Below are 24,956 nucleotides of genomic sequence, written 5' to 3' on the forward strand. Positions count from 1 at the left end.
GCATTCCTGGTTCTCCCCGATTGTGGGACTTCTCTGCCAATCATGAACCAATTATTATAAGACAACTTTTCATAATAAATATACAGTATATATCTGTATCGATATATCTCCTATTGGTTCTGTTTCTCTGGAGAACCTTGACTAATACAGTGACTTTTTATTAAGTGTCTCTTATGTGCTTATGCTTTACCTGCATTATTCTCATGTCATTGTCCCTGAAACTTAAAAGGTAGTTTATTATTTCAATTTGAAAATCATTAATAATAGTACTGGCTAACTTTTGTCAAGCTCTAGTCTCCTGCTAGATATTTTGTTAAATGCAGTATGCAAATGACTTCATTGGGTTTCTACACCAAGCCTTTGAAGTGGATTCTGCTGTCATCCTCATTTTGCATATGAGGAGACAGGCAGAGAGAAGCTGAGTGCCCTCCCCAAGGTCACACAGCTTTTTTTTTCTAATTTTTTGGAGTAAAGTTGATTTATAATGTTGTGTTAATTTCTGCTGTATATCAAAGTGACTCAGTTATATACATATATATATATATATATATATTCTTTTTCAAATTCTTTTCCATTATGGTTTATCACAGGATATTGAATATAGTTTCCTGTGCTATATAGTAGGACCTTGTTGTTTATCCATCCTATATAAACTAGTTTGCCTCTAATCCCAAATTCCCAATGCTTCCCCCCCGCGACCTCCCCCCCCCTTGTTCTCTCCAAGTCTGTTTCTTTTTTGTAGGTATGTTGATTTGTGTTGTATTTTAGATTCCACATGGTGATATCATGTGATATTTGTCTCTCTCTGTCTGACTTACTTCACTTAGTATGACCATCTCCAGGTCCATCCATGTTGCTGCAAATGGCATTATTTCATTCCTTTTTATGGCTGAGTAATATTCCATTGTATATGTGTACAATATCTTCTTTGTCCATTCATCTGTTGATGGACATTTAGGTTGCTATCATGTCTTGGCTATTGTAAATAGTGCTGCAATTGAACACTGGGGTGCAAGTATCCTTTCGGATTATGGTTTTCTCTGGATATATGCCCAGGAATGGGATTGCTGGATCATATGGTAGTTCTATTTTTACTTGTGTGAGGAACTTCCATACTGTTTTCCATAGTGGCTGTACCAATTTACATTCCCACCAACAGTGTAAGAGGGTACCCTTTTCTCCATACCCTCTCCAGCATTTGTTATTTGTAGACTTTTTGATGATGGCCATTCTGGCTGGTGTGAGGTGGTAGCTCATTGTAGTTTTGATTTGCATTTCTCTAATAATTAGTGATGTTGAGCATCTTTTCATGTGCCTGTTGGCCATCTGTATGTCTTCTTCGGAGAAATGTTTATTTAGGTCTCTGCCCATTTTTTTATTGGGTTGTTTGGGGGTTTTTTTGTTATTGAGTTGTATGAGCTGTTTGTATATTTTGTTTGTTTGTTTGTTTGTTTGTTTTTGCGGTACGCAGGCCTCTCACTGTTGTGGCCTCTCCCGTTGTGGAGCACAGGCTCTGGACGCGCAGACTCAGCGGCCATGGCTCACGGGCCCAGCCACTCCGCGGCATGTGGGATCTTCCCGGACCGGGACACGAACCCGTGTCCCCTGCATCGGCAGGCGGACTCTCAACCACTGCGCCACCAGGGAAGCCCTGTTTGTGTATTTTGGAGTTTAAGCCCTTGTCAGTCACATCGTTTGCAAATATTTTCTCCCAGGTGGTAGGTTGTCTTGGTCACACAGCTTTGGATGGTCTTTTGTTGCCTGGTTCACTGTCAGCCATAGTTACCACACTTCACTCATTGATCCTGTGTGTCTAACACCTCCAAATATTTGAGTTTTCCGCCTCATATATAGGCTTTAAAAATTGACAAGCCGGGGGCTTCCTTGCTGGCGCAGTGGTTGAGAGTCCACCTGCCGATGCCGGGGACACGGGTTCGTGCCCCAGTCCGGGAAGATCACACATGCCGCGGAGTGGCTAGGCCCGTGAGCCATGGCCGCTGAGCCTGTGCATCCAGAGCCTGTGCTCTGCAACGGGAGAGGCCGCAGTGGTGAGAGGCCCGCCTACCGCAAAAAAAATAAAAAATAAAAAGGCCCTTCATTTCTACTAGTTATTAGACTAAACAGCAGAGAAAAGGAGAAAAATAATGTATTAGAATAAAATACAAGAAAGCCTCCATGATCACTCCCTTTTACAAATAGGAAGAAAAATGATATAACTGAGAAAATAATTTATAATTTATTTGGACTTAACAAACTTTTTCCAGATAAATAATACAGATGAAATTTATGGAAAATAGAAAAATTTAAATTGTTACTTTTTAAAATTTAGGGATAAAAGCAGATGAATGCCTCAATAAATGGATTAAAAATAATACCACTTACGTACTGATGTACTCTATCTCATCTTCACAACAGATTTTCAGTGTGAAACCTTTCTAGATATGAGTGAGATCTATGCTGCAGACCCAGTAACATACGGAAAAAAAAAAAAAAAAAAAATTGACATACGGTGACACAATATTTTTGAATTCGAGGCCTGAGGGGCACCATGAATAAGACTAGATCAGTCCCCTAATTTGCCAGATAAAGAAACTGAATCCCATAATAGTTATTCAGTCAAAATCACATAGCTAGTTGTTTCAAAAAAAAGATGTAAAATACTGGAAGAAAATATAAAAAGTATGTATGGAATCTAGATGAGCTTGAAAAAGTATATCCATACACCTGGATACCGGTGGCAAGTACCGGGATGGAGGGTGCATCAAGGCAAACCCAGCCTGGGGGGCAACAGATGTGGGGTCGACTTGGCAGGGTGAAGAGGCAGAAAGGGCTGAATGTGGGTGTGTTGGGGGCCTCCAAGCCCACCCCCGGGTTGGATGATTCCCTAGGAAGCCTCACAGGTCTCAGCGTAGAGTCGTACTCCTAGCTATGGTTCATTGCAGCTAAGGATACATGACAAAATCAGCAGAGGTAAAGGCACATGGGGTGGGATCTGCAGAAAACCAGGCCCAAGCTTTCAAGTCCTCTCCTTGTGAGTCACACTGATCACACTTAAATAAATAAATAAATAAATAAATATATATATATATATATATATATATATATATATATATATTTAATTTATTTGGTTGGACCAGGTCTTTTTTTTAAAACATCTTTATTGGAGTATAATTGTTTTACAGTGTTGTGTTAGTTTCTGCTGTATAACAAAGTGAATCAGCTATATGTATACATATATCCCCATATCCCCTCCCTCTTGCGTCTCCCTCCCACCCTCCCTATCCTACCCCTGTGCTATGTGGCTGCTTCCCGCTAGCTAGCTGTTTTACATTTGGTAGTGTATATATGTCCATGCCACTCTCTCACTTTGTTCCACCTTACCCTTCCCCCTCCCATGTCCTCAAGTCCATTCTCTACATCTGCGTCTTTATTCCTCGGACCAGGTCTTAGTTGCGGCATGTAGGATCTTCTTTGTAGCATGCATGTGGGATCTAGTTCTCTGACCAGGTATCGAACCCAGGCCCCCTGTATTGGGACCACGGAGTCTTAGCCATTGGTCCACCCAGGAAGTCCCTACGCTGATCACACTGAATTCCTCCAGTGATGTGGCAACACCTGTGATGAAATCCAATTCATATTTTATGTAAAGACAAGAAAATTTAAATGTAAGAATTTTCTCTGCCTGTTTGGGCCTCCTCCCTCCCCTTTAATGTGTATTGTGCACCTGCCTTAACCAGACCTCTTCAGGAGATAAACTTCTTTCTTAATCTTGTCAGGGGCGACAATGACCCATGACCCACTGTTACCCAAAAACTGGATACCCCTCTTGGTGGGCATCGAGCCAAAAGACACGACCAAGCCAAAGATCGGGATTAAGAAAGATGTATTACTTGCAGCAAAGGAAGGAGAATACCAGGGATTTTTCCCAAACAGCAAAATTGGGGGAGTTCTAAGCTAAGAGAGGAGAATTCAGCATAGAATTGGGGCCAAGGTCGAGTCCAAGTGTTAGTTGATTGAAGTCAAGAGGGTCAGAAAACGTCAACATCATCCAGTTCATCTGGCGGTTGGGCCCTTGAGGAGGGTTTAAATTCCGCAAAACAGCTCAAGGATGTGCTTCCGGCTAATGCGAACTGGGAGTCTTTACAACTGATTTATTATCTTTGCTGTTGTCACTTCGCTTGCCTCATAACAGTCCTTTGTTCCTGCATTCTTCTGTTCCCTCAAGATCATTTTTAGTGAGGCCTGTTCAAAGATAAGCGCTGTGTGCAGGCTCAGATCACAAAGTGGCTCAGGTCAAAAATGGCTTCTCTGTGTCAAGAAAGCCATGACAGGTTCCCTTTCTCTGGACACCCCCTACCCTATCTGCTTAGACCACTACTCAGTTTGTACGTGTAGTACGTGTAGATCTGGATTGTGTACACTGTCAATACGTCATCTGACTATACCCCTTTGTCTCAAAAACTTATATAACTGTGCTTTGACCTCTAATGGGTGGAACAGTCTTCAGAGCTTTCTGAAAGACTGTCTCCTGGGTTATAACCCTCAGGTTGGCTGGAATAAAATTTTCCACTTCTGGGAATATCCTGGTGGTCCAGTGGTTAGGACTCAGCACTCCCACTGCCAAGGGCCCAGTTCAATCCCTGGTCCGGGAACTAAGATCCCACAAGCCATGCGGCACGGCCAAAAAAAAAAAAAAATCAATTTCTTTCTTAGATCAACTATTTTTTTTTTTTTTCTTTCCGGTACATGGGCCTCTCACTGCTGTGGCCTCTCCCGTTGCGGAGCACAGGCTCCGGACGCTCAGGCTCAGCGGCCATGGCTCACGGGCCCAGCCGCTCTGCGGCATGTGGGATCTTCCCGGACTGGGGCACGAACGCGTGTCCCCTTCATCGGCAGGCGGACTCTCAACCACTGCGCCACCAGGGAAGCCCTTAGATCAACTATTGACTAATCTTTTCATCAACACCTGTGAGGTGTCCACCAGGGAAGCTCATTAGAGACTTAGGGCCAAAGGGTTTTTACTGGGGGCTGATCACAAAGGCGCCCTCTGGCTAGCACCTACCCATATCCCAGACTCCCAGAAGGAAAGCTGGTGTTCGGCATAAGCCATACTGTTGGTACAAACAGTGTAGGCAGGTGAGTCACTGTAGTTGATGCCGAAAACTTGGCCTCTGTGCACTGGTACCAAATCGAATCTCGGAGACAGAGTTTTGGGTGAAATAGAAAAAAATAGCTTTATTGCTTTGCCAGGCAAAGGGGGATGCAGCAGGCTTGTGCCCCTCAAAACTGTGTATCCCAACTCAGGAGGATTTGGTGAGGAGTTTTATAGCCATGGTTCAAGGGTGGGACTGCTGGTAAGGATTAGGGTGTGTGCAGGGACTGTACTCCTTTCATCTGGCCTCAGGTGGTCTTCTCTGGAATGAAGAAAGGTAACATCTTCCATTTGTTGGGGGTTTCAGTTCTATAAAGAGCTCAAAGAGGACTTCCCTGGCGGTCCAGCGGTTACACGGAACTAAGATCCCGCATGCCATGCAGCTCAGCCAAAAAAAAAAAAAAATAGGGTTCATATAGTCAATGGAGAAATATAATTACAATCAAAGATCCAATTTTGGAGCATTGATTGTGTGCCAAGGAGGTCACATGTGTGTTTTTAAAGCCCTTGTAATCTCTTTCAAGTTGGTTTTGCTGTCGTGGAACACCCAGGAACGTTTTTGTTCAGGGAGCTTAAATATTTACTCCAAATTCTTTCAGCAACTATAGGTCTAACAATTGTTTTAATATAGATCAGTCTGGGGGCAAACTCCCCAGTGTTTCTGTAACACCTGGATGAATATAGCTTTTTCCTTGCTCTCAAGACCCAGAAAACAAAAACTAAGCCCTCAAATATACAACATGCTCTGAAATAATTGCTTGGACTACATAGATTAAAGACCTCACAATCCTTTTTCCTGGTTGAGGGCAATAGAAAGAATTTGGCAAGTCATAGGTACTTCTATTTTTTTAATTGAAGCAGAGTTGATTTACAACGTGTTAGTTTCAAGTGTACAGCAAAGTGATTCAATTACATATATATATTCAGTTTCAGGTGTACAGCAAAGTGATTCAGTTACATATATATATTCTTTTATATATACATTCTTTTTCAGATTCTTTTCCCTTATAGGTTATTATAAAATATTGAGTATAGTTTCCTGTGCTATACAGTAGGTCCTTGTTGGTTATCTATTTTATATATAGTAGTGTGCATATGTCAATCCCCAAATCCTAATTTATCCCTCCCCCCCCGCAACTTTTCCCCTTTGGTAACATAAGTTACCAGAGAGAGAGAGAGAAACCTCTTTCTTATTGGGAATTCCAAGCATATCCACTATTCCTGATTCTTTTCAATCTCCCTGTGCCCTTTGCTGTTACATAAACATATTTTGCAGAGATTTTGGAATTGTAAGAATGTCCCGTGATTTTTAGCACAGTAAGCAAAGCTCAAAATGTGTCTTGGGATTTGGTGTGACACAGAAAAGTAGGTAAGTAGAGAGCAAAGATCAGTATCAGATCGGATTGGAAGAGGCTACCTGAGTTGGTTAGGCAGTTGACAGCTTTGATTAGGACTTAGATGTGACAGAGGAAATGGGAACCAAGCAATATTTAGGTTGTGGGTTCAAAGTGATTTGGTAATTGTTTGGATTAGGCAGCATTTCTGAAATACTGCACTACTGACATTTTGGGGCTGGACACGGGAATTTTTAGGGTGTGGAGACATTACAGTTTGGACGACTGGGAATGAGAGATGAGGGAATATAACTGGAAAATATACATAAATACTAAGAAAGTGCGTTTGTGCAGGGTGGTCAACGGTACAATCAGTCTGTTGCCTAACAATATTTGGGACAAGATGAATTTGCACCCTCTAGGCTGCAAGAGGGTGGCGTTAGTTGTGAGAAGTAAGTCCTATCGGCTCATTCAGAAAGCAGATGGTTGCAGATGGCTGAGTCTTTCCCTCTGTAGGTCTTTCTTCTATCAGAGCAAGATACATGCTTCATCTTTTGAAACTTCCCAGAAAACTCTCTCTTAGGTGGTGTTTCTAGGTGTGCAGTCACATGGGGAGCCCTCGCTTCATTTGAGTAGGGAAAAATTAGCATTTGGCTGTTGTCAAGTTGGAAATAGTGTCTGCTTCACTGAGAGTCTGGGTGTCTACTTTTCTGTACTAGCATTGTCTATGGGCCCTGCTCCAGTGGAGTGTCCCCAGCTTGGAAGATGGAAGAGCTCACTCTTTAAGTGGAGTTTTGTTTTGTTTTTTAAAGATGCAATCATTTTTCAAAATTTATTGTTAAAATTTTATTTATTTATTTTGGTTGCGCCGGGTCTTAGTTGCAGCAGATGGGCTCCTTAGTTGTGGCTTGTGGGCTCCTTAGTTGTGGCATGCATGTGGGATCTAGTTCCCTGACCAGGGATTGAACCTATGTCCCCTGCATTGGAAGGCAGATTCTTAACCACTGCAGCACCAGGGAAGTCCCTCTTTTAGTGGAGTTTTGGATGTCTGTCGAAGGTTTCTGTCTTAATAGTTTTCCCTCTGCCTTGCTGACTGGTACCTATGTGAGTCAAGCTATATGTATGGGATGGAATAAATCGTTTTGGGAGGGGGGCGTCCAATGTTGTACATTTGATGAGCAGGGGGCAAAGGAGGTTGAGCAGTAGGAACCAGAGTAAAAGGGCCCCAGCCACTTCTGAATCTATACCCAGAAGAATTGAAAGCAGGAACTAAAAAGACATACTTGTGCACTTTTGTTCATAGCAGCATGAGTCACAATAGCCAAAAGATGGAATTTACCTAAATGTCCATTAATGGACTAATAGAGAGATGATAAGTGGTCTACACATACCATGGAATATGATTCAGCCCTAAAAAGAATGACATTCTGACATGTGCCACAACATGGATGAACCCTGAGGACAGTATGCAAAATGAAACAAGCCGGACACAAAAGGACAAGTACTGTGGGATTCCACCTATATAAAGTACCTAGAGTCTATTTAAATAATAGAGACAGAAAGTAGAATGGTCATTGCCAGGGGCCGGGGGAGGGGGAGGAATGGCAAACTGTTGCTTCATGGGGACACAGTTTCAGTTTTGCAAAATGAAAAGAGTGCTGGAGATTTGAATGCAATTAACGACCATGGGAGTGCACTTGACATTACCGAACGGATCACATACAATTGATTAAGACAATAGATTGTACGTGATGTGTATTTTACCACTATTAAAAATGTTTTTAAAAACTTGAAAAAAAGGGCTTCCCTGGTGGCGCAGTGGTTGAGAGTCTGTCTGCCGATGCAGGGGACACGGGTTCGTGCCCCGGTCCGCGAAGATCCCACATGCCGCGGAGCGGCTGTGCCCGTGATCCATGGCCGCTGAGCCTGCGCGTCCGGAGCCTGTGCTCCGCAGCGGGAGAGGCCACAACAGTGAGAGGCCCGCGTACCGGAAAAAAAAAAAAAAAAAAAAAAAAAAACACTTAAAAAAAGAGTAGTAGGGAAAAGGTGGAGATGGTCTCAGGGGAGCCCAAGGAACGGAGTGTTTCTTTTGTTTTTAATGAATTTTTATTGGAGTATAGCTGCTTTACAATGTTGTGTTAGTTTCTACGGTACGGCAAAGTCAATCAGCTATGCGTATACATATATCCCCTCTTTTTCGGATTTCCTTCTCATTTAGGTCACCACAGACCACTGAGTAGAGTTACCTGTGCTATATAGCAGGTTCTCATTAGCAGGGTCTTTGAAGCATGAAGCCTCACAACTCTATCAAGTGGAAGGAGACAGATAATATTGGGGGCGGGACATATGGGCAAGAGCATGACTTTCAGGGTGAGCCTGGAGCATGAGTGACCTCAACACCCAGGAGCCTGGAGAGCAGTGAAAAGGGAGCTTCTCTTTTTGGTGAGCTTAGTGGTTGCCGAAAAGAGTATGGTGAGAACAGGGAAAGGGGAAATGATGGCGTGGTCTCTTCTCTTACACTCCTTAGCAACTGGGAGGCTTCTTTCCCACCCAGCTGCCAGATGCTGCTTCATTCTTCTGATTTTTAAAAGAGTTACTCCAATACCTCCAAATGGATAAAAAGTAATCCTTTACTTTGTCTTCTCCCTCAAAGATTTAACAATTAACCCAAATTTGTACATCTACTGCTTGAAGCTTCAAAATGCTTACCTATTGACATACATACGATACTATATATAAAATAGATAACTAATAAGGACCTACTGTATAGCACAGGGAACTCTACTCAATACTCTAATGGCCTATATGGGGAAAGAACCTAAAAAAAGTGGATATATGTGTATGTATAACTGATTCACTTTGCTGTACACCTGAAACTAAGACAACATTGTAAATCAACTATACTCCAATATAGGAAAAGGTTGCTGAGCCCTGATTTAAACCATTTGCAAAATAAAATAACAAAAAAAAATGCGTATCTAAAAAGAACTGATCCCCTTATGATCAATCTGTTGTCTTTTGTTAATAAAAACAAAAATACAATAAAGAGCTAACTCTTTTCAAAAATAAAAAAGAATGAAGAATCAGTGAGATACATTTAAGGGAAACAGAAAGATGATATATAGATACATAATATAAGATTCCTAGATTATTCCCATAGAAACTATTTTGCATCTACATTTTGAGAAATTCTGCATACAAAAATTAAAACTTTATTTTCTGAGCTGTAGTAATTTTATTATAGTTAACTCCTTTTCAAAATAATGAAAAATTTAAAATAAGCTATGTCAATGAATATTTTTTTAAGAAAGGGAAACAGTAAGGTGAGAAATGAAAGCATCCGTTGGAGTTATGGGCAGGGGCTTCATGGCTGAGATAACATAGTGTCTGTAAGATGTGGCGGTGCGGTTAATTATCAGGCTGAAGTGGGTAACACTCTCCTTTTCCTTGTGCAGGAACCTTGTGGATGACAGAGATCGTCAACCTGATCTGCAACAAGGGGGATCCTGCCTGGGTCAAATGTGTTGTCAGCAGAGAGCATTCGATGTGGTTAGAAACTAAAGCTGGGCTTCAATGTATAAAGGATCAGAAAGACCCATGATTCTACGTCTCCTGTCTCCCCATTCAGTTGTTCCCCAGGTCATTCTTCAGTTCCAAGGCCAAGGTGAGTTAATGATGCAAGGTCAGTTTGGGTCACTTCTTTGGTTATCCTGAAGGCCTGTGTTTTAGGGACAGAGTTAAAATGTGACTCAGGTCCATCGACAGGTGAATGGATAAATAAGATGTGGTACAGGGCTTCCCTGGTGGCGCAGTGGTTGAGAGTCCGCCTGCCGATGCAGGGGACACGGGTTCGTGCCCCGGTCCGGGAAGATCCCACATGCCGCAGAGTGGCTAGGCTCGTGAGCCATGGCTGCTGAGCCTGTGCGTCTGGAGCCTGTGCTCCGCAACGGGAGAGGCCACAACAGTGAGAAGCCCGCGTAGAGCAAAAAAAAAAAAAAAAGATGTCGTACATATATACAGTGGAATATTACTCAGCCAAAAAAAGGAATGAAATCATGCCATTTGCAGCAACATGGATGGAACTAGAGATGATCATACTAAGTGAAGTTAAGTCAGACAAAGACAGACGTTATATGATATCACTTATATGTGGAATCTTAAAAAATAACACAAATGAAATGAACTTACTTAGAAAGCAGAAATAGACTCACAGACATAGAAAACCAACTTATGGTTACCAAAGGGGTGGGGGTGGGGGAGATAAATTAGGAGTTTGGGATTAACAGTTACCCACTACTATGTATAAAATAAGTAAACAACAAGTATAGCACAGGGAACGATACTCAATATTTTGTAATAACCTATAAGGGAAAAGAAGCTGAAAAAATAGATATACATGTATGTATAACTGAATCACTTTGCTGCACACTTGAAACTAACACAGCGTTGTAGATTAACTATACTTCTATTAAAAAAATAAATTAAAAAAAATGTGATTCAGTGAAGTGAACATATTAGAAAAGCTTGTTCCAAGCTATGGTGGCACATACCAGGCAGTCTCCCTGCTGCTGCTCCAGAGAATACTCGGTCCTTAATTAAATAAACCCTGGCTGCACCCCCAACCCCTAGGTACCCAACATTGATATGACCATATGGGAGGTGTCTCAACTGTAAATCAGCACCTGTATTTTAGAAGAAATGTAGGATTGGAACACATGTTTGAAATCCCACTGGGTTTTTCTAATCGTGAAATCATTTAGGGCATGTCTTTCCCACTTAATAGATCCACAGACCTCTGAGGCATAATCTCAGGACCTCTAAAGGAGGACCCTGACATTGAGTGACCCTGTGCTGTAAATGTGCATCTTCACTCATCTTAGATTATAGTTTAAAACGTGACACCGAAGGTATTATCAAAACTGTGTGAAACTGAACTTATTTACAAAACAGAAATACACTCTCAGACATAGAAAACAAACTTGTGGTTACCAAAGGGGAAAGGGGAGGATGAATTAGGAATTTGGGATTAACAGATACACACAACTGTATGTAAAATAGATAAACAATAAGGCCCTACAGCGTAGCACAGGGAACTATACTCAATATCTTGTAATAACCTATAATGGAAAAGAATCTGAAAATGTGTATATATATATAGAAAGAAAAAATGTATGAAACTCCCTCAAACAATCGTATGTGATGTGGTAGTGGAAGTATGATCAAAATAGTCTAACATCACAGTGTTTTTCATAATATTAATATTGTACTATGTTTCTATTTGTTTGCTTGTTTATTGTCAGGTATATTTATTTTACTGTGATCACCATGATTATGAAGACCATGTTTATTTTGTAACTTTTTTTTTTTTTTTTTTTACCATTTTACACCAACCTACCAGAATGCTTAAAACAATATAGAGATTTAAGAAAATATTGGATGGTGGGCATGTAAATTAGTGCAACCAGTATGGAAAACAGCGTGGAGGTTCCTCAAAAAATTAAAAATAGAACTACCACTTGATCCAGCAATTCCACTTCTGGGTATTTATCTAAAGAAAACGAAAACACTAATTTGGAAAGATAGATGCACCTCCATGTTCAATGCAGCCTATTTACGATTACCAAGACGTGGAAGCAACATAAGTATCCACTGATGGACGAATGGATAAAGAAGATGTGAGATATATACATATATGTATATAAATGTATATATACATACATACATACAGTTGACCTTTGAACAACATGAGTTTGAACTGTGAGTTTCATTTATACAAAGATTTTTTTCAATAAATATAGTACTGTATTTTCATTTTATTGCTTTTTATTTTTTAATAAATTTATTTATTTTATTTATTTATTTTTGGCTGCGTTGGGTCTTCGTTGCTGTGCACAGGATTTCTCTAGTTGCAGTGAGCGGAGGCTACTTACTCTTAATTGAGGTACGTGGGCTTCTCATTGTGGTGGCTTCTCTTGTTGCTGAGCATGGGCTCTAGGAGCATGGGCTTCAGTAGTTGTGCCATGCGGGCTCCGTAGTTGTGGCTCGTGGGCTCTAGAGTGCAGGCTTAGTAGTTGTGGTGCACAGGTTTAGTTGCTCCACGGCACGTGGGACCTTCCCGGACCAGGGATCGAACCTGTGTCCCCTGCATTGACAGGCGGATTCTCAACCACTGCACAACCAGGGAAGCCCCATTTTATTGCTTTTTAAATTAACTAAGTGTGGGGAAATGTTTCTGTTCGATTAGAGAGCACAATATGTGGAATCAAAAGAATTAGGGTTTGAGTCCTGATTCTATCCAAACTGTTTACACTTCCTGACCTTGGGTGAGTATCAGTTCCTTTGCTTTTGAAGCAGAGATAGCAGTACTTGGGTTTTCCACTGTGTAGGGGGTAGTACCCTCAACCCCTATGTTGTTCAAGGGTCAACTGCACAGTGGAATATTACTCAGCCATGAAAAAGAATGAAATCAAGCCATTTGTGACAACATGGATAGACCTTGAGGGCATTAATGCTTAGTGAAATAAGTCAGACAGAGAAAGATAAATACCACTTGATCTCATTTATATGTGTAATCCAAAATTAAAAAAAAAAAAGCTCATAGATACAGAGAACAGATTGGTAGTTGCCAGAGGTGGAGGGTGGGTGGTGGGCAAAATGGATAAAGGAGGTCAAAAGGTACAACCTTCTAGTTATAAAATAAATAAATTATGGGGATGTGATGTACAGCCTGGTGACAATAGTTAATAATGCTGCACTGCATATTTGAAAGTTGCTGAAAGTAAATCTTAAGCATTCTCATCACCAGAAAAAAATAATTCTGTAACTGTGTCTGGTGACCAGTGTTAACTAGACTTATTGTGGTCATCATTTGGAATCATTATGCTTTACCCCTGAAACGAATATAATGTATGTCAATTATACCTAAGTAAAATAAAATAATAAAGAAAGAACATGTTGAATGAATGAAAGAATACATGAAACAGGAAAACAAACCAAAAAAATAAAAGAATAGTCCAAGACCACACTCTGTAAAATGATTATGACTTTACGTCACAAAATTCACAAAATTTGAACCTCAGTTCTCCAGATTTTGTCTATGAACAAATAGTGCAATGTCGTTGAAGCTCCATTTTTGTGTGCTTAAACCAGCAGGATTTATTCATCTGTGCTAAGGGCTGGGAGGAATGTGATGATTAAGATGACCTCAAGCCACATCCGAAAGGAATGTATAGATCATTTGAAAAAAGACCAATAACAGACAAAATTTGTTAGTTTCCATAGCGACCACATTTTTTACTGACAGCCTAGCTTAGATCAGAGCCTAATGCATACTCAACGAATTATATCTATTTTAAGAAATATAATAAGTAGATTAAGAATCCGCTTATTGTTGTTTATCTATTTTATATATAGTAGTTTGTCTTTGCTAATCCCATACCCCTAATTTATCCCTCCCCGCCTTCCTCTTTGGTAACCGTAAGTTTGTTATCTATGTCTATGAGTCTGTTTCTGTACTGTAAATAAGAACTGAAGAGAAACATTTGTGTGTTTGTGTCATATTTTAGATTTGACATTTGATTTTAAACATTTGTGTCAATTGTGTCATATTTTAGATTCCACATATAAGTGATACCCAGCTCAGATTATGACTGCAGTGGAGTAAAGCAATGATCCGAATTGGAAATGACCTGATATAACACTTGATCCAGCATGTCCTAGCCCAGGTTTACTGACATAAAACTCGTTCCTTTTTTTTTTTAAAGTTTGTTCTGAGAACCCTGAAAGTTTGTTTCCTCTTGAGTTTTCACCATCTAAAGCAGCATGAGTTTATTCATGCTATCATTTTGAATTTTATAAAGGAACCCTTATATACAGTTGGCCATTCACATCTGCCTGATTAGTACCTGGGAAATACTGATATCGTAGAAATTCCTAGGAAAAGATAGAACCTGGAACATGAAATTCCAGGAATAGCAGTGAATAGGGCAGAATCCCAATAAAAGTCAGACTTCTTCAAAAGGTAATAACATCATCTGCCTCTAAAAACTTTAAAGACCATCATTCCATGTATCATAAGGTTCTTAAGGGCAGAAACAATCCATATCTTATACACTGCTCCTTCTATAGAATCTAACTAAATGTCTGGCACATTGTGGGTTCTAAATATATTTTGTTAAATAAATGAATTAAAGACTAAATTGTAGCCAGACACTTTAATGGGCGTTGGCATTTTCTCCATTTGTGAAAAGCGTGGAGCAAGGGAAATGGATACATTTATTCTCATTTTCTCTCTTTTTTTTTAAATTTAAGTGTATTTATATAATGAGAAATCCCAGAGATGTTATTACTTCCGGTTATCATTTCTGGAAAATGGTAAAGATTATCAGAGAGCCGGAATCATTTGAAGAATATTCAGAATGGTTCCTTCAAGGAAATGGTGAGTTTGACTCAAAATGTGGACTCCAGGTGGAATGGGGAAGTCTCTGCGTCTCAACCCCAGGTCTTACTGTCCCATGATTTAAACAACCACATTGTAATCGAAACCTAGATGTCGCTAAATCTGTAGTCCCTCCTGTTAACAACAGAAATCTTAGCCAATGTGCTTTGTGTTCCCTCCAATTTTTTCTAAATATGATAAACATATAAAAAGATAATTCACCACACTCAAAATAAGAGAAGTATGAATTCAAACTACAATGATATACAGTTTCTCATCTGTCATAGTGGAAAGTGTATGCCCTTTCTCTCATTGCTGTAACAAATTACCACAAATTTAATGCTTTAAAACAACAAAAAATTGGGAATTCCCTGGCAGTCCAGTGGTTAGGACTTTCACTGCTGAGGGCCTGTGTTCAATCCCTGGTCAGGGAACTAGGATCCCACAAGCTGCCTGACGTGGCCTAAAATTAAATAAATAAATAAAACAAAAAATATCTTACATTGTGGAGTTCAGAAATCCAAAATATGCCGTATGGGCTAAATGTGTGGGCGTGGCTACATTCTGTTCTTGAGGCTCAAGGAGAGAATTCACTTCTTGCCTTTTCCAGCTTTTAGAGGCTGCCCACGTTTCTTGGCACGTGGACCACATCCTTCCACACTCTGCTGTCATCACATCTCCTTCTCTGATTCTGACACTCCTTCCGCTCTCATATAAGGACCTGTGATTACGTTGTTTCTACCTGGATAATCCAAGATAATCTCTCCCTTTGAAGATCCTGAATTTAATTGCATCTTCAAAGTCCATTTTGTCATGAAAAGTAATGTATTCAGAGACTTGGGGATCAGGCTGTGGACACTTTTGTGTGGCCATCATTCTGCTCTAGCACAGCTAGCATTCAAAACATTTGACTCACGCTGTGGCGGTGAGACTCTGGGTAGACCAACACGCTCTTATGTTGCTGGTGGCATGGATAACAGTACTAACCCATGTAGGGTCATCTTGCAAATTCTAGCATTCTAGCATTTACACATTCATGTTTAACTCTCCTTTCTCCAGTGGAAAAAAATACACTAGCAAAAATACAAAAAAAAAAAAAAAAGTTGCGGCGGGAAGAAGCAGAAGATGGATTTACTAGACTATTCAAATTATCCTTATTTGTAATAGCAAAAAATAAAGTTGCCACCAAATATATAATGAAATTCTACTCAACTTAAAAAAAAAAGATGGAATGTTGCCATTCTATTACAGAGTGACCTCTAGAATCCACTGCTAAGTATTTTAAAAATTGAGATGTGGAGAAAAGTTTGTAGTGTAGGCTACCAATGAAAAACGACGGAGGACAAGTACAGGAAAGGGCATGAGGAGAGAAGAGTTTGGTAAAACCTGGAGAGTTGGGTGTGATAAGAAAGAAGCAACTAAATGAGGTGGATGGACCTAGAGTCTGTCATACAGAGTGAAGTAAGTCAGAAAGAGAAAAACAAATACCGTATGCTAACACATATATATGGAAACTAAAAAAAAAAAAAGGTTCTGAAGAACCTAGGGGCAGGACAGGAATAAAGACTCAGACATAGAGAATGGACTTGAGGACACAGGGAGAGGGAAAGGTAAGCTGGGACGAAGTGAGAGAGTACCATTGACATATATACACTACCAAATGTAAAACTGATAGCTAGTGGGAAGCAGCCGCATAGCACAGGGAGATCAGCTCGGTGCTTTGTGACCACCTAGAGGGGTGGGATAGGGAGGGTGGGAGGGAGGCTCAAGACGGAAGGGTTATGGGGATGTATGTATACATATAGCTGATTCAATTTGTTGTACATCAGAAACTAATGCAACATTGTAAAGCAAATATGCTCCAATAATAATTAATAAAAAAAGAAAATATTTTCTCCAAGATTTTTTTTCACTTTCTAGCCACTGTAGCCCAACGTGAGGAGAAACAAATGTCACATTATAGGTTCTAGCCCTAGAAGCTTAATTTTCATCTTTTTGCTTGTGGGATCTTAGTTCCCCGACCAGGAATCGACCCCACGCTCACAGCAGTGAAAGTGTGGAGACCTAACCACTGGACCGCCAGGGAATCCCCAAGAGCTTGGAATTTAACTTATTCAATATTTTGATTAAAAAAATATTATTTCTGAAGAAAACTCTAAAATTTTGGATCTGGATTTCCATAAAAGATATTTTTAAAGGGCTTTAATGCCAAAAAAATTTAAACACCTGTTTTAGTTGTGTCAGCTTGTCCAATGCTCTGGAATCCTATTTGATTCCCTTGTAGAGCCACAGAGGAAACATATTTTTAACTACTACAATTTTTCCTATCACAAACATGCTCCTCCTGGCCATAATCTTGGACGTTCCTGGATGAAATGCCCTCCTTTAAGAGTTCCCAGTGGGGACTTCCCTGGTGGTCCAGTGGTTAGGACTCTGTGCTTCCACTGCAGTGGGTATGGGTTCGATCCTTGGTCGGGGAACTAAGATCCCACAAGCTGCACGGCCCAAAAAAAAAAAAAAAAGTTCCCAGTGTCCGTGTGCAGACAGTGAATGTTCAACATTTTACTAGCTGTTTTTTTCAGCAGAAGGAGGACCTAACTTCTAGGAGCTTCAATTTCCCTATTGGATTTAGGAGTGTAATAATTGAGACTGTGCTGAAACCTGCTCCACACTTGTAAGAAAAAATTAGGTGTCTTTATTGCAAGGTAGAAAAAAATCTTGCCTTTTGGTTTTTTAACTTCTTGGAGTTTATCATCTAATTATGTCAAACACAACTATCTCTCCTATTTAATTATACCAAACCCTTAGCTGCAAACAACCTTAAACATAAAAAACAGATCAAGCAATTATAATTAAATATTTATTTATTTATTTATTTATTTGGCTGCGCCGGGTCTTAGTTGTGGCATGCGGGTTCTTTTTATTTGCGGCATTGGAACTCTTAGTTGCGGCATGTGGGATCTAGCTCCCTGACCAGGGATGGAACCCAGGTCCCCTCCATTGGGAGCATGGAGTCTTAGCCACTGGACCACCAGGGAAGTCCAAGCAATTATAATTAAACAGGATAAATAATTCAAGCACATCTCAGTGAATCCAGCATAAGAATTCAACGAGCTATATTCCTGTAGGAATAGCTGGAACCATGGGATTAAACAGAAGATCTTATATCTCTGCTCTTTTATCCTTGAAATTTTCATTTTCTGAACAAAAAAATGTGATACACACACACACACACAGACACACACACACACACGATGAAATACTACTCAGCCATAAAAAAGAATGAGATAATGCCATTTGCAGCAACGTGGGTGGACCTAGAGATGATCATACTAAGTGAAGTAAGCCAGACAGAGAAACACAAATACCATATGATATCACTTATATGTAGAATCTAAAATATGATACAAATGAACTTATTTACAAAACAAAAATAGACTCACAGACATAGAAAGCAAACTTACGGTTACCAAAGGGGAAAGTTGGGGGGATAAATTAGGAGTTTGGGATTAGCAGATACAACTACTATGTATAAAATAAATAAACAACAAGGTCCTACTGTATAGCACAGGGAATTATATTTAATATTTTGTAAAAAACCACAATGGAAAAGAATATGAAAAAATTTTTTTCATTTTTTTTGTCTCAACATAGGTTTCTGCTATTTTGGTTCACATGATATGAAAGAGAGCTGACCATTCCTGAATTGGGGAACTTATATAGTATTGTGCAGTTATACAAGGAGAGACAGAAAGTTTGCTCTTTTTTTTCCTCTGGAAAGTTTACTCTTGATATGAAGACCAAAAATCTCAGGGGAAGAGACACAGGTTTGCATGTGTCTAATGCCTTATTCAACAATGTCTAAGTGACAGGATCATTTGACCTACGGCTCCCCAAATGCACATTGTGAAAGGAAAAAAAAATTTTCCACACGATGTGCTGTTCCAAAGGTTTGGGATGGATGAAGGACATACAAAAGACATGTGTTTCTGGTATAGGGGAAAGAAACTGTATTCATAGCAGAAAGAACAAAGACATGGACTCCAAATTAGAAGGAGTTTAAAGTTAGCTCTTTCATTTGCTAACTGAATTCCCTTTACAGTTCAAAAATCTCATCACAGGTAGATGTGACACATTATTTTTTTTTAACTTTTTATTTTATGTTGGAGTACAGTTGATTAACAACGTTGTGATAGTTTCAGGTGTACAGGAAAGTGATTCAGTTATACATACACATGTATCTATTCTTTTTCAAATTCTTTTTCCATTTAGGTTGTTACATAATATTGAGCAGCGTTCTCTGTGCTATACTAGGTCCTTGTTGGTTATCCATTTTAAATAGATGCCCATCTTAAATACTGCATTGTATATGGCACCCACCTGGTGGCGATCCAGGCAGTAAAGGCAGAAATTCTATTTCTCATGTCAACGAAGAAAAAAGGACAAGGATTCCCCCGACTTTGCTCACTTGCTCATCAGACACATAGGGTGTGCATCAAGCGGGCAGCATTCCCAGGCGGTGGGGTCCACGAGAGTGAACCAGGTACTTCTCTCCCCGCTTCTCTTGCAGTGCTGTATGGATCGTGGTTTGACCATGTTCACAACTGGCTGCAGATGAAAGGAAAAGAGAATTTCCTGGTGATATCGTATGAGGAGCTGCAACAGGTAACCATTCTCTCTAGCTCCATCTCATGGCTGTCTATCTTCCATCCATTCTTTCAATTTAATTTAATTTATTTATTTTTTAACGTCTTTATTGGAGTATAATTGCTTTACAATAGTGTGTTAGTTTCTGCTGTATAACAAAGTGAATCAGCTATGCATATACATATATCCCCATATCTCCTCCCTCTTGCGTCTCCCTCCCACCCTCCCTATCCCACCCCTCTAGGTGGACACAAAGCACCGAGCTGATCTCCCTGTGCTATGCGGCTGCTTCCCACTAGCTATCTATTTTACATTCGGTAGTATATATAAGTCCATGCCACTCTCTCATCCATTCTTTAATATTTCTATTCTACCCTTTCAATCGGATCTTATCCCTAGGAGGAAATCAAGTAGGGTCATTTCTTCTTTGACCTCCTTAGATTGTACACATTCTTTCTTCAATTTTCTCATTTATTTCTTTTTACAACATTTAATGCAGGCACTGACAAAGAGTTTAGTAACATACTGAGGGCTATCAACGATTTCATGGCAAAAACCTGAAGCAATCTGGGAACCCAGGGGCAGTGTCTGGTGGGTATGGAAGCCAGATGGGGCTTGGCAGGGTCAGGATAGAGGCAAAAGTATTTACATATTCCCAGACCGACTGATAGGAATTGAATATGTCAGTATTCATAGGAAGCATTTGCTGACCTCCAGAGAAAGTGGCCGATGTAAATTTGTTTTTAATTAATTTCTTTTTGGCTGCATTGGCTCTTCGTTGCTGCGTGTGGGTTTTCTCTAGTTGCAGTGAGTGGGGGCTACTCTGCATTGTGGTGCATGTGCATCTCATTGCAGTGGCTTCTCCTGTTGTGGAGCATGGGCTCTAGGCACGCAGACTTCAGTAGCTGTGGCTCATGGGCGCAGTAGTCATGGCTCGTGGGCTCTAGAGTGCAGGCTCAGTAGCTGTGGCTCACAGGCTTAGTTGCTCCGCGGCATGTGGGATCTTCCCGGACCAGGACTTGAACCTGTGTCCCCTGCGTCAGCAGGCGGTACAGTGGAGAAAGGACAGCCTCTTCAATAAGTGGTGCTGGGAAAACTGGACAGGTACATGTAAAAGTATGAGATTAGATCACTCCCTAACACCATACACAAAAATAAGCTCAAAATGGATTAAAGACCTAAATGTAAGGCCAGAAACTATCAAACTCTTAGAGGAAAACATAGGCAGAACACTCTATGACATAAATCACAGCAAGATCCTTCTTGACGGATTCTTAACCACTGCACCACCAGGGAAGCCCGAGGCCAATGTAACTTTAAATAGACTGTCTCCGGACTTCCCTGAGCCACAAATACTGAAGCCCATGCACCTAGAGCCCTTTCTCCGTAACAAAGAGAAGCTACTGCAATGAGAAGCCTGCACGCATCAACGAAGACCCAACAGGCAGCTCATGCAGCTCAATAACAAAAAAATAAACAACCCAATCCAAAAATGGGCAGAAGACCTAAATAGACATTTCTCCAAAGAAGATATACAGACTTCCAACAAACACATGAAAGAATGCTCAACATCATTAATCATTAGAGAAATGCAAATCAAAACTACAATGAGATATCATCTCACACCAGTCAGAATGGCCATCATCAAAAAATCTAGAAACAATAAATGCTGGAGAGGGTGTGGAGAAAAGGGAACACTCTTGCACTGCTGGTGGGAATGTGAATTGGTTCAGCCACTATGGAGAACAGTATGGAGGTTCCTTAAAAAACTACAAATAGAACTACCATATGACCCAGCAATCCCACTACTAGGCATATACCCTGAGGAAACCAGAATTCAAAAAGAGTCGTACCAAAATGTTCATTGCAGCTCTATTTACAATAGCCCGGAGATGGAAACAACATAAGTGCCCATCGTCGGATGAATGGATAAAGAAGATGTGGCACATATATACAATGGAATATTACTCAGCCATAAAAAGAAACGAAATTGAGCTATTTGTAATGAGGTGGATGGACCTAGAGTCTGTCATACAGAGTGAAGTAAGTCAGAAAGAGAAGGACCTATACCATATGCTAACACATATATATGGAATTTAAGAAAAAAAATGTTATGAAGAACCTAGGGGTAAAACAGGAATAAAGACACAGACCTACTGGAGAACAGATTTGAGGATATGGGGAGGGGGAAGGGTGAGCTGTGATAGGGCGAGAGAGAGACATGGACATATATATACTAACAAACGTAAGGTAGATAGCCAGTGGGAAGCAGCCGCATGGCACAGGGATACCGGCTCTGTTCTTTGTGGCTGCCTGGAGGGGTGGGATAGGGAGGGTGGGAGGGAGGGAGACAAAGAGGGAAGAGATATGGGAACATATGTATATGTATAACTGATTCACTCTGTTATAAAGCAGAAACTAACACACCACTGTAAAGCAATTATACCCCAATAAAGATGTTAAAAAAAAAAAAGAAAGAAATAAACAGGTATTCCTTAGGATAAATAAATAAATAAATAAATAAATAAATAAAAGTAAAATAAAAAGTAAATAGACTGTCTCTTATAAACACTCCTCGGTCCCTTACTTGGACTGCACATTTCCAGACGAGCATGACGAGCTCATCCTCTTCCTGCTTTGGCTTATTTTCTGTCTCCTCCCGGTCATGACTCTGTGCTGTCTCTGTTTGCTCTCTCTTTCCCGATTGTCATTTTCTTTCCACTCTCTGTGGTTCTCATCCTAGGACATACAAGCTAGTGTAGAGAAGCTCAGCCACTTCTTGGGCAAGAAGCTAAGCCCAGAAGAACTGAATGCAGTCCTCAAGAATGTATCCTTCAAGACCATGAGAGATAATAAAATAGCAATTATTCCCTATCACCTGCTATCTTTATGGATCAAAGCAAAGGTTTCATGAGAAAAGGTAAGAGAGCATTTTTTAAAACTGAAGTATAGGGCTTCCCTGGTGACGCAGTGGTTGAGAGTCTGCCTGCCGATGCAGGGGACACGGGTTCGTGCCCCGGTCCGGGAAGATCCCACATGCCACGGAGCGGCTGTGCCCGTGAGCCATGGCCGCTGAGCCTGCACGTCCGGAGCCTGTTGCTCCGCAGCGGGAGAGGCCACAACAGTGAGAGGCCCACGTACCGCAAAAACAAAAACAAAAAAATACCTCAAGTATATTTGATTTACAATATTATATTAGTTGCAGGTGATTAGCTGCAGGTGCAGCATAGTGATTCAGTATTTTTATAGATTATACTGCATTTAACATTATTACAAAACAATGGCTACATTCCCTGTTCTGTACAATATATCCTTGTTGCTTATTTATTTTATACATAGTAGTTTGTACCTCTTAATCCCCTACTCTTATCTTGCCCCTCCCCCCTTTCCTCTCCCCCCTGGTAACCACTAGTTTGTTCTTTATATCTGTGAGTCTGTTTCTGTTTTGTTATATCCATTCATTTGTATTATTTTTTAGATTCCACACATAAGTGATAAAATATAGTGTTTGTCTTTCTCTGTCTGACTTATTTCACTGAGCATAATACCTCCAAGTCCATCCATGGTGTTGCAAGTGGCAGAATTTCATCCTTTTTTTATGCCTGAGCATTTCTAATTTTAGGACCTGGAAGAAATGGACAGAGAATTCCTCTGCTTCTGTGGATAAACTAAGATATGGGGTGAGGAAAATATTTGAGTCTATAAAGTCACAAAAGTGGCACCTGACTTGGAGAGTTTAAGGAACGATTTGGGATATTTATAAGGTCATAAAGAAAACTTGTGAAGATGAAGCACTGCCTATGAATAATGTATTTACCTGTCCCCACTCATGTCCTAGGTGTTGGCTGTTGTGTAGAGCACCCTCACATTTTCTTGTTAGAGTTCCCGCTCACAACACTGGTGTGGTCCCTTGCCCCATGGAGTGACCCTCCCTTTACAAGTATTGACAATGGGAATATCTATTCCACCAAAAGGAGCTGGCAAATAGAAACCCTGGGAAAAGAAAAATGAGGGGAAAGACATGTGACTTAGCTCCAGGCCAAACCTTCTGTTGAGACCCTATACTAAAGACCAAAGATGTTCACTACACAGAAGGAATGAGGGTGTTGACGGCATGTAGTGGGTAGTTTCCATTTTCAACCTGCAGTTTACAAGAGTGGGGCTGGGGAGACCTCAAGGAAAAGATGACATGTGACTGTTTGCTCGGTTACCCAAGGGAAGAGTGTTCTAGGTAGAAAAAAATGCAAGGTACAAAACACTGGGTAGTGCTGTTTGCGGTGATATTCAAGGGTGGAGAGTTAAAAATAAAAGGAAAGGGACTTTCCTGGCGGTCCAGTGAGTAAGACTTCGCCTTCCAATGCAGGGGGTGCAGGTTCGATCCCTGGCTGGGGATCTAAGATCCCACATGCCTCGTGGCCAAAAAACCAAAACATAAAACAGAAGCAATATTGTAACAAATTCAATAAAGACTTTTAAAAAATGGTCGACATCTAAAAATAAAAAATAAAATAAAAAGAAAGGAAAGAGAAGGAATGATTTGGGAGTAGCAATCAATCACAAGTACACCATATCTACCTACATGACCCAGGGTAAGAGCAGCGTGGGGGAAAAGAACCTCCACTGTCCTAAAGAAATGTGTTGCTGGTTAAATGAGGTATACATGTAATATCCTAACACAATGCCTGGCATATGAGAAATTACTTCTTGTAGGTTAGGTGTTATTACTGTTGTGATTGCCTTTTGTGATTATTCAAGCCTCACGATAGAAACAGATTGCAAACTGGAGACTCAAATATACTACCAAAAACCAGTGGCCGTCAGACTCTGGACAAGAAAATTTTAACCACTCGGTTATATTGCCTGCAATTTCCAGTTCAGTGTTCGTGACAGATTGGCAGTGGCGACAGACACAGAAGACGCTCAAGTGAAGTCTTGAGACCTTATTTATAAACCTGATCTGGACTTATTTTTTTGTATATTTGACAGGAATCATTGGGGACTGGAAAAGTCACTTTACAGTGGCCCAGAGTGAAGCCTTTGATAAAACTTACCAGGAGAAGATGGCTGGGCTCGCTCAAGACCTATTCCCATGGGAATAATGGCCTTATATTCCTGGATCAGATAGAAATGCTGAATTTCCTGATGTTCTTGTGTTCGAGCACGCTCATAGGAAGCAAATTTTAATCCTACAATTCAATATATGCTTCATTGAAAATAACCATGTTCTAAGAATACTATTTCATAATAGGTGGAAGTCACATAAAATTTAAATTTCAGTGCCATAAATGAAGTTTTAATGGAACACACATACATGCACACACACACACAAAGGAATCATGTTCCTTATTAACTGTAAGCCATGCCAGCTTCAAAAAGTTATATAATA

The 24,956-nt window shown here is 40.4% G+C and overlaps 1 protein-coding gene across 1 annotated transcript; it reads left to right on the top strand.

Moving 5' to 3' along the window:
* Positions 1–9,934: 9,934 nt before the first annotated feature.
* On the top strand, positions 9,935–24,669 carry LOC103077732 (bile salt sulfotransferase-like; the record flags this gene model as incomplete). Its single annotated transcript, XM_082931085.1, is given in 6 exon segments — positions 9,935–10,150; positions 14,797–14,923; positions 19,494–19,588; positions 22,314–22,425; positions 22,428–22,490; positions 24,557–24,669. Coding segments are annotated over 6 exon segments (726 nt in total), but the record flags the coding sequence as incomplete, so codon positions are not given.
* Between the last annotated feature and the right edge of the window lie 287 nt (positions 24,670–24,956).

This window comes from Lipotes vexillifer, unplaced genomic scaffold (genome assembly GCF_000442215.2).
Source record: "Lipotes vexillifer unplaced genomic scaffold, Lipotes_vexillifer_v1.1 scaffold995, whole genome shotgun sequence".
Lineage (NCBI taxonomy): Eukaryota > Metazoa > Chordata > Mammalia > Artiodactyla > Lipotidae > Lipotes > Lipotes vexillifer.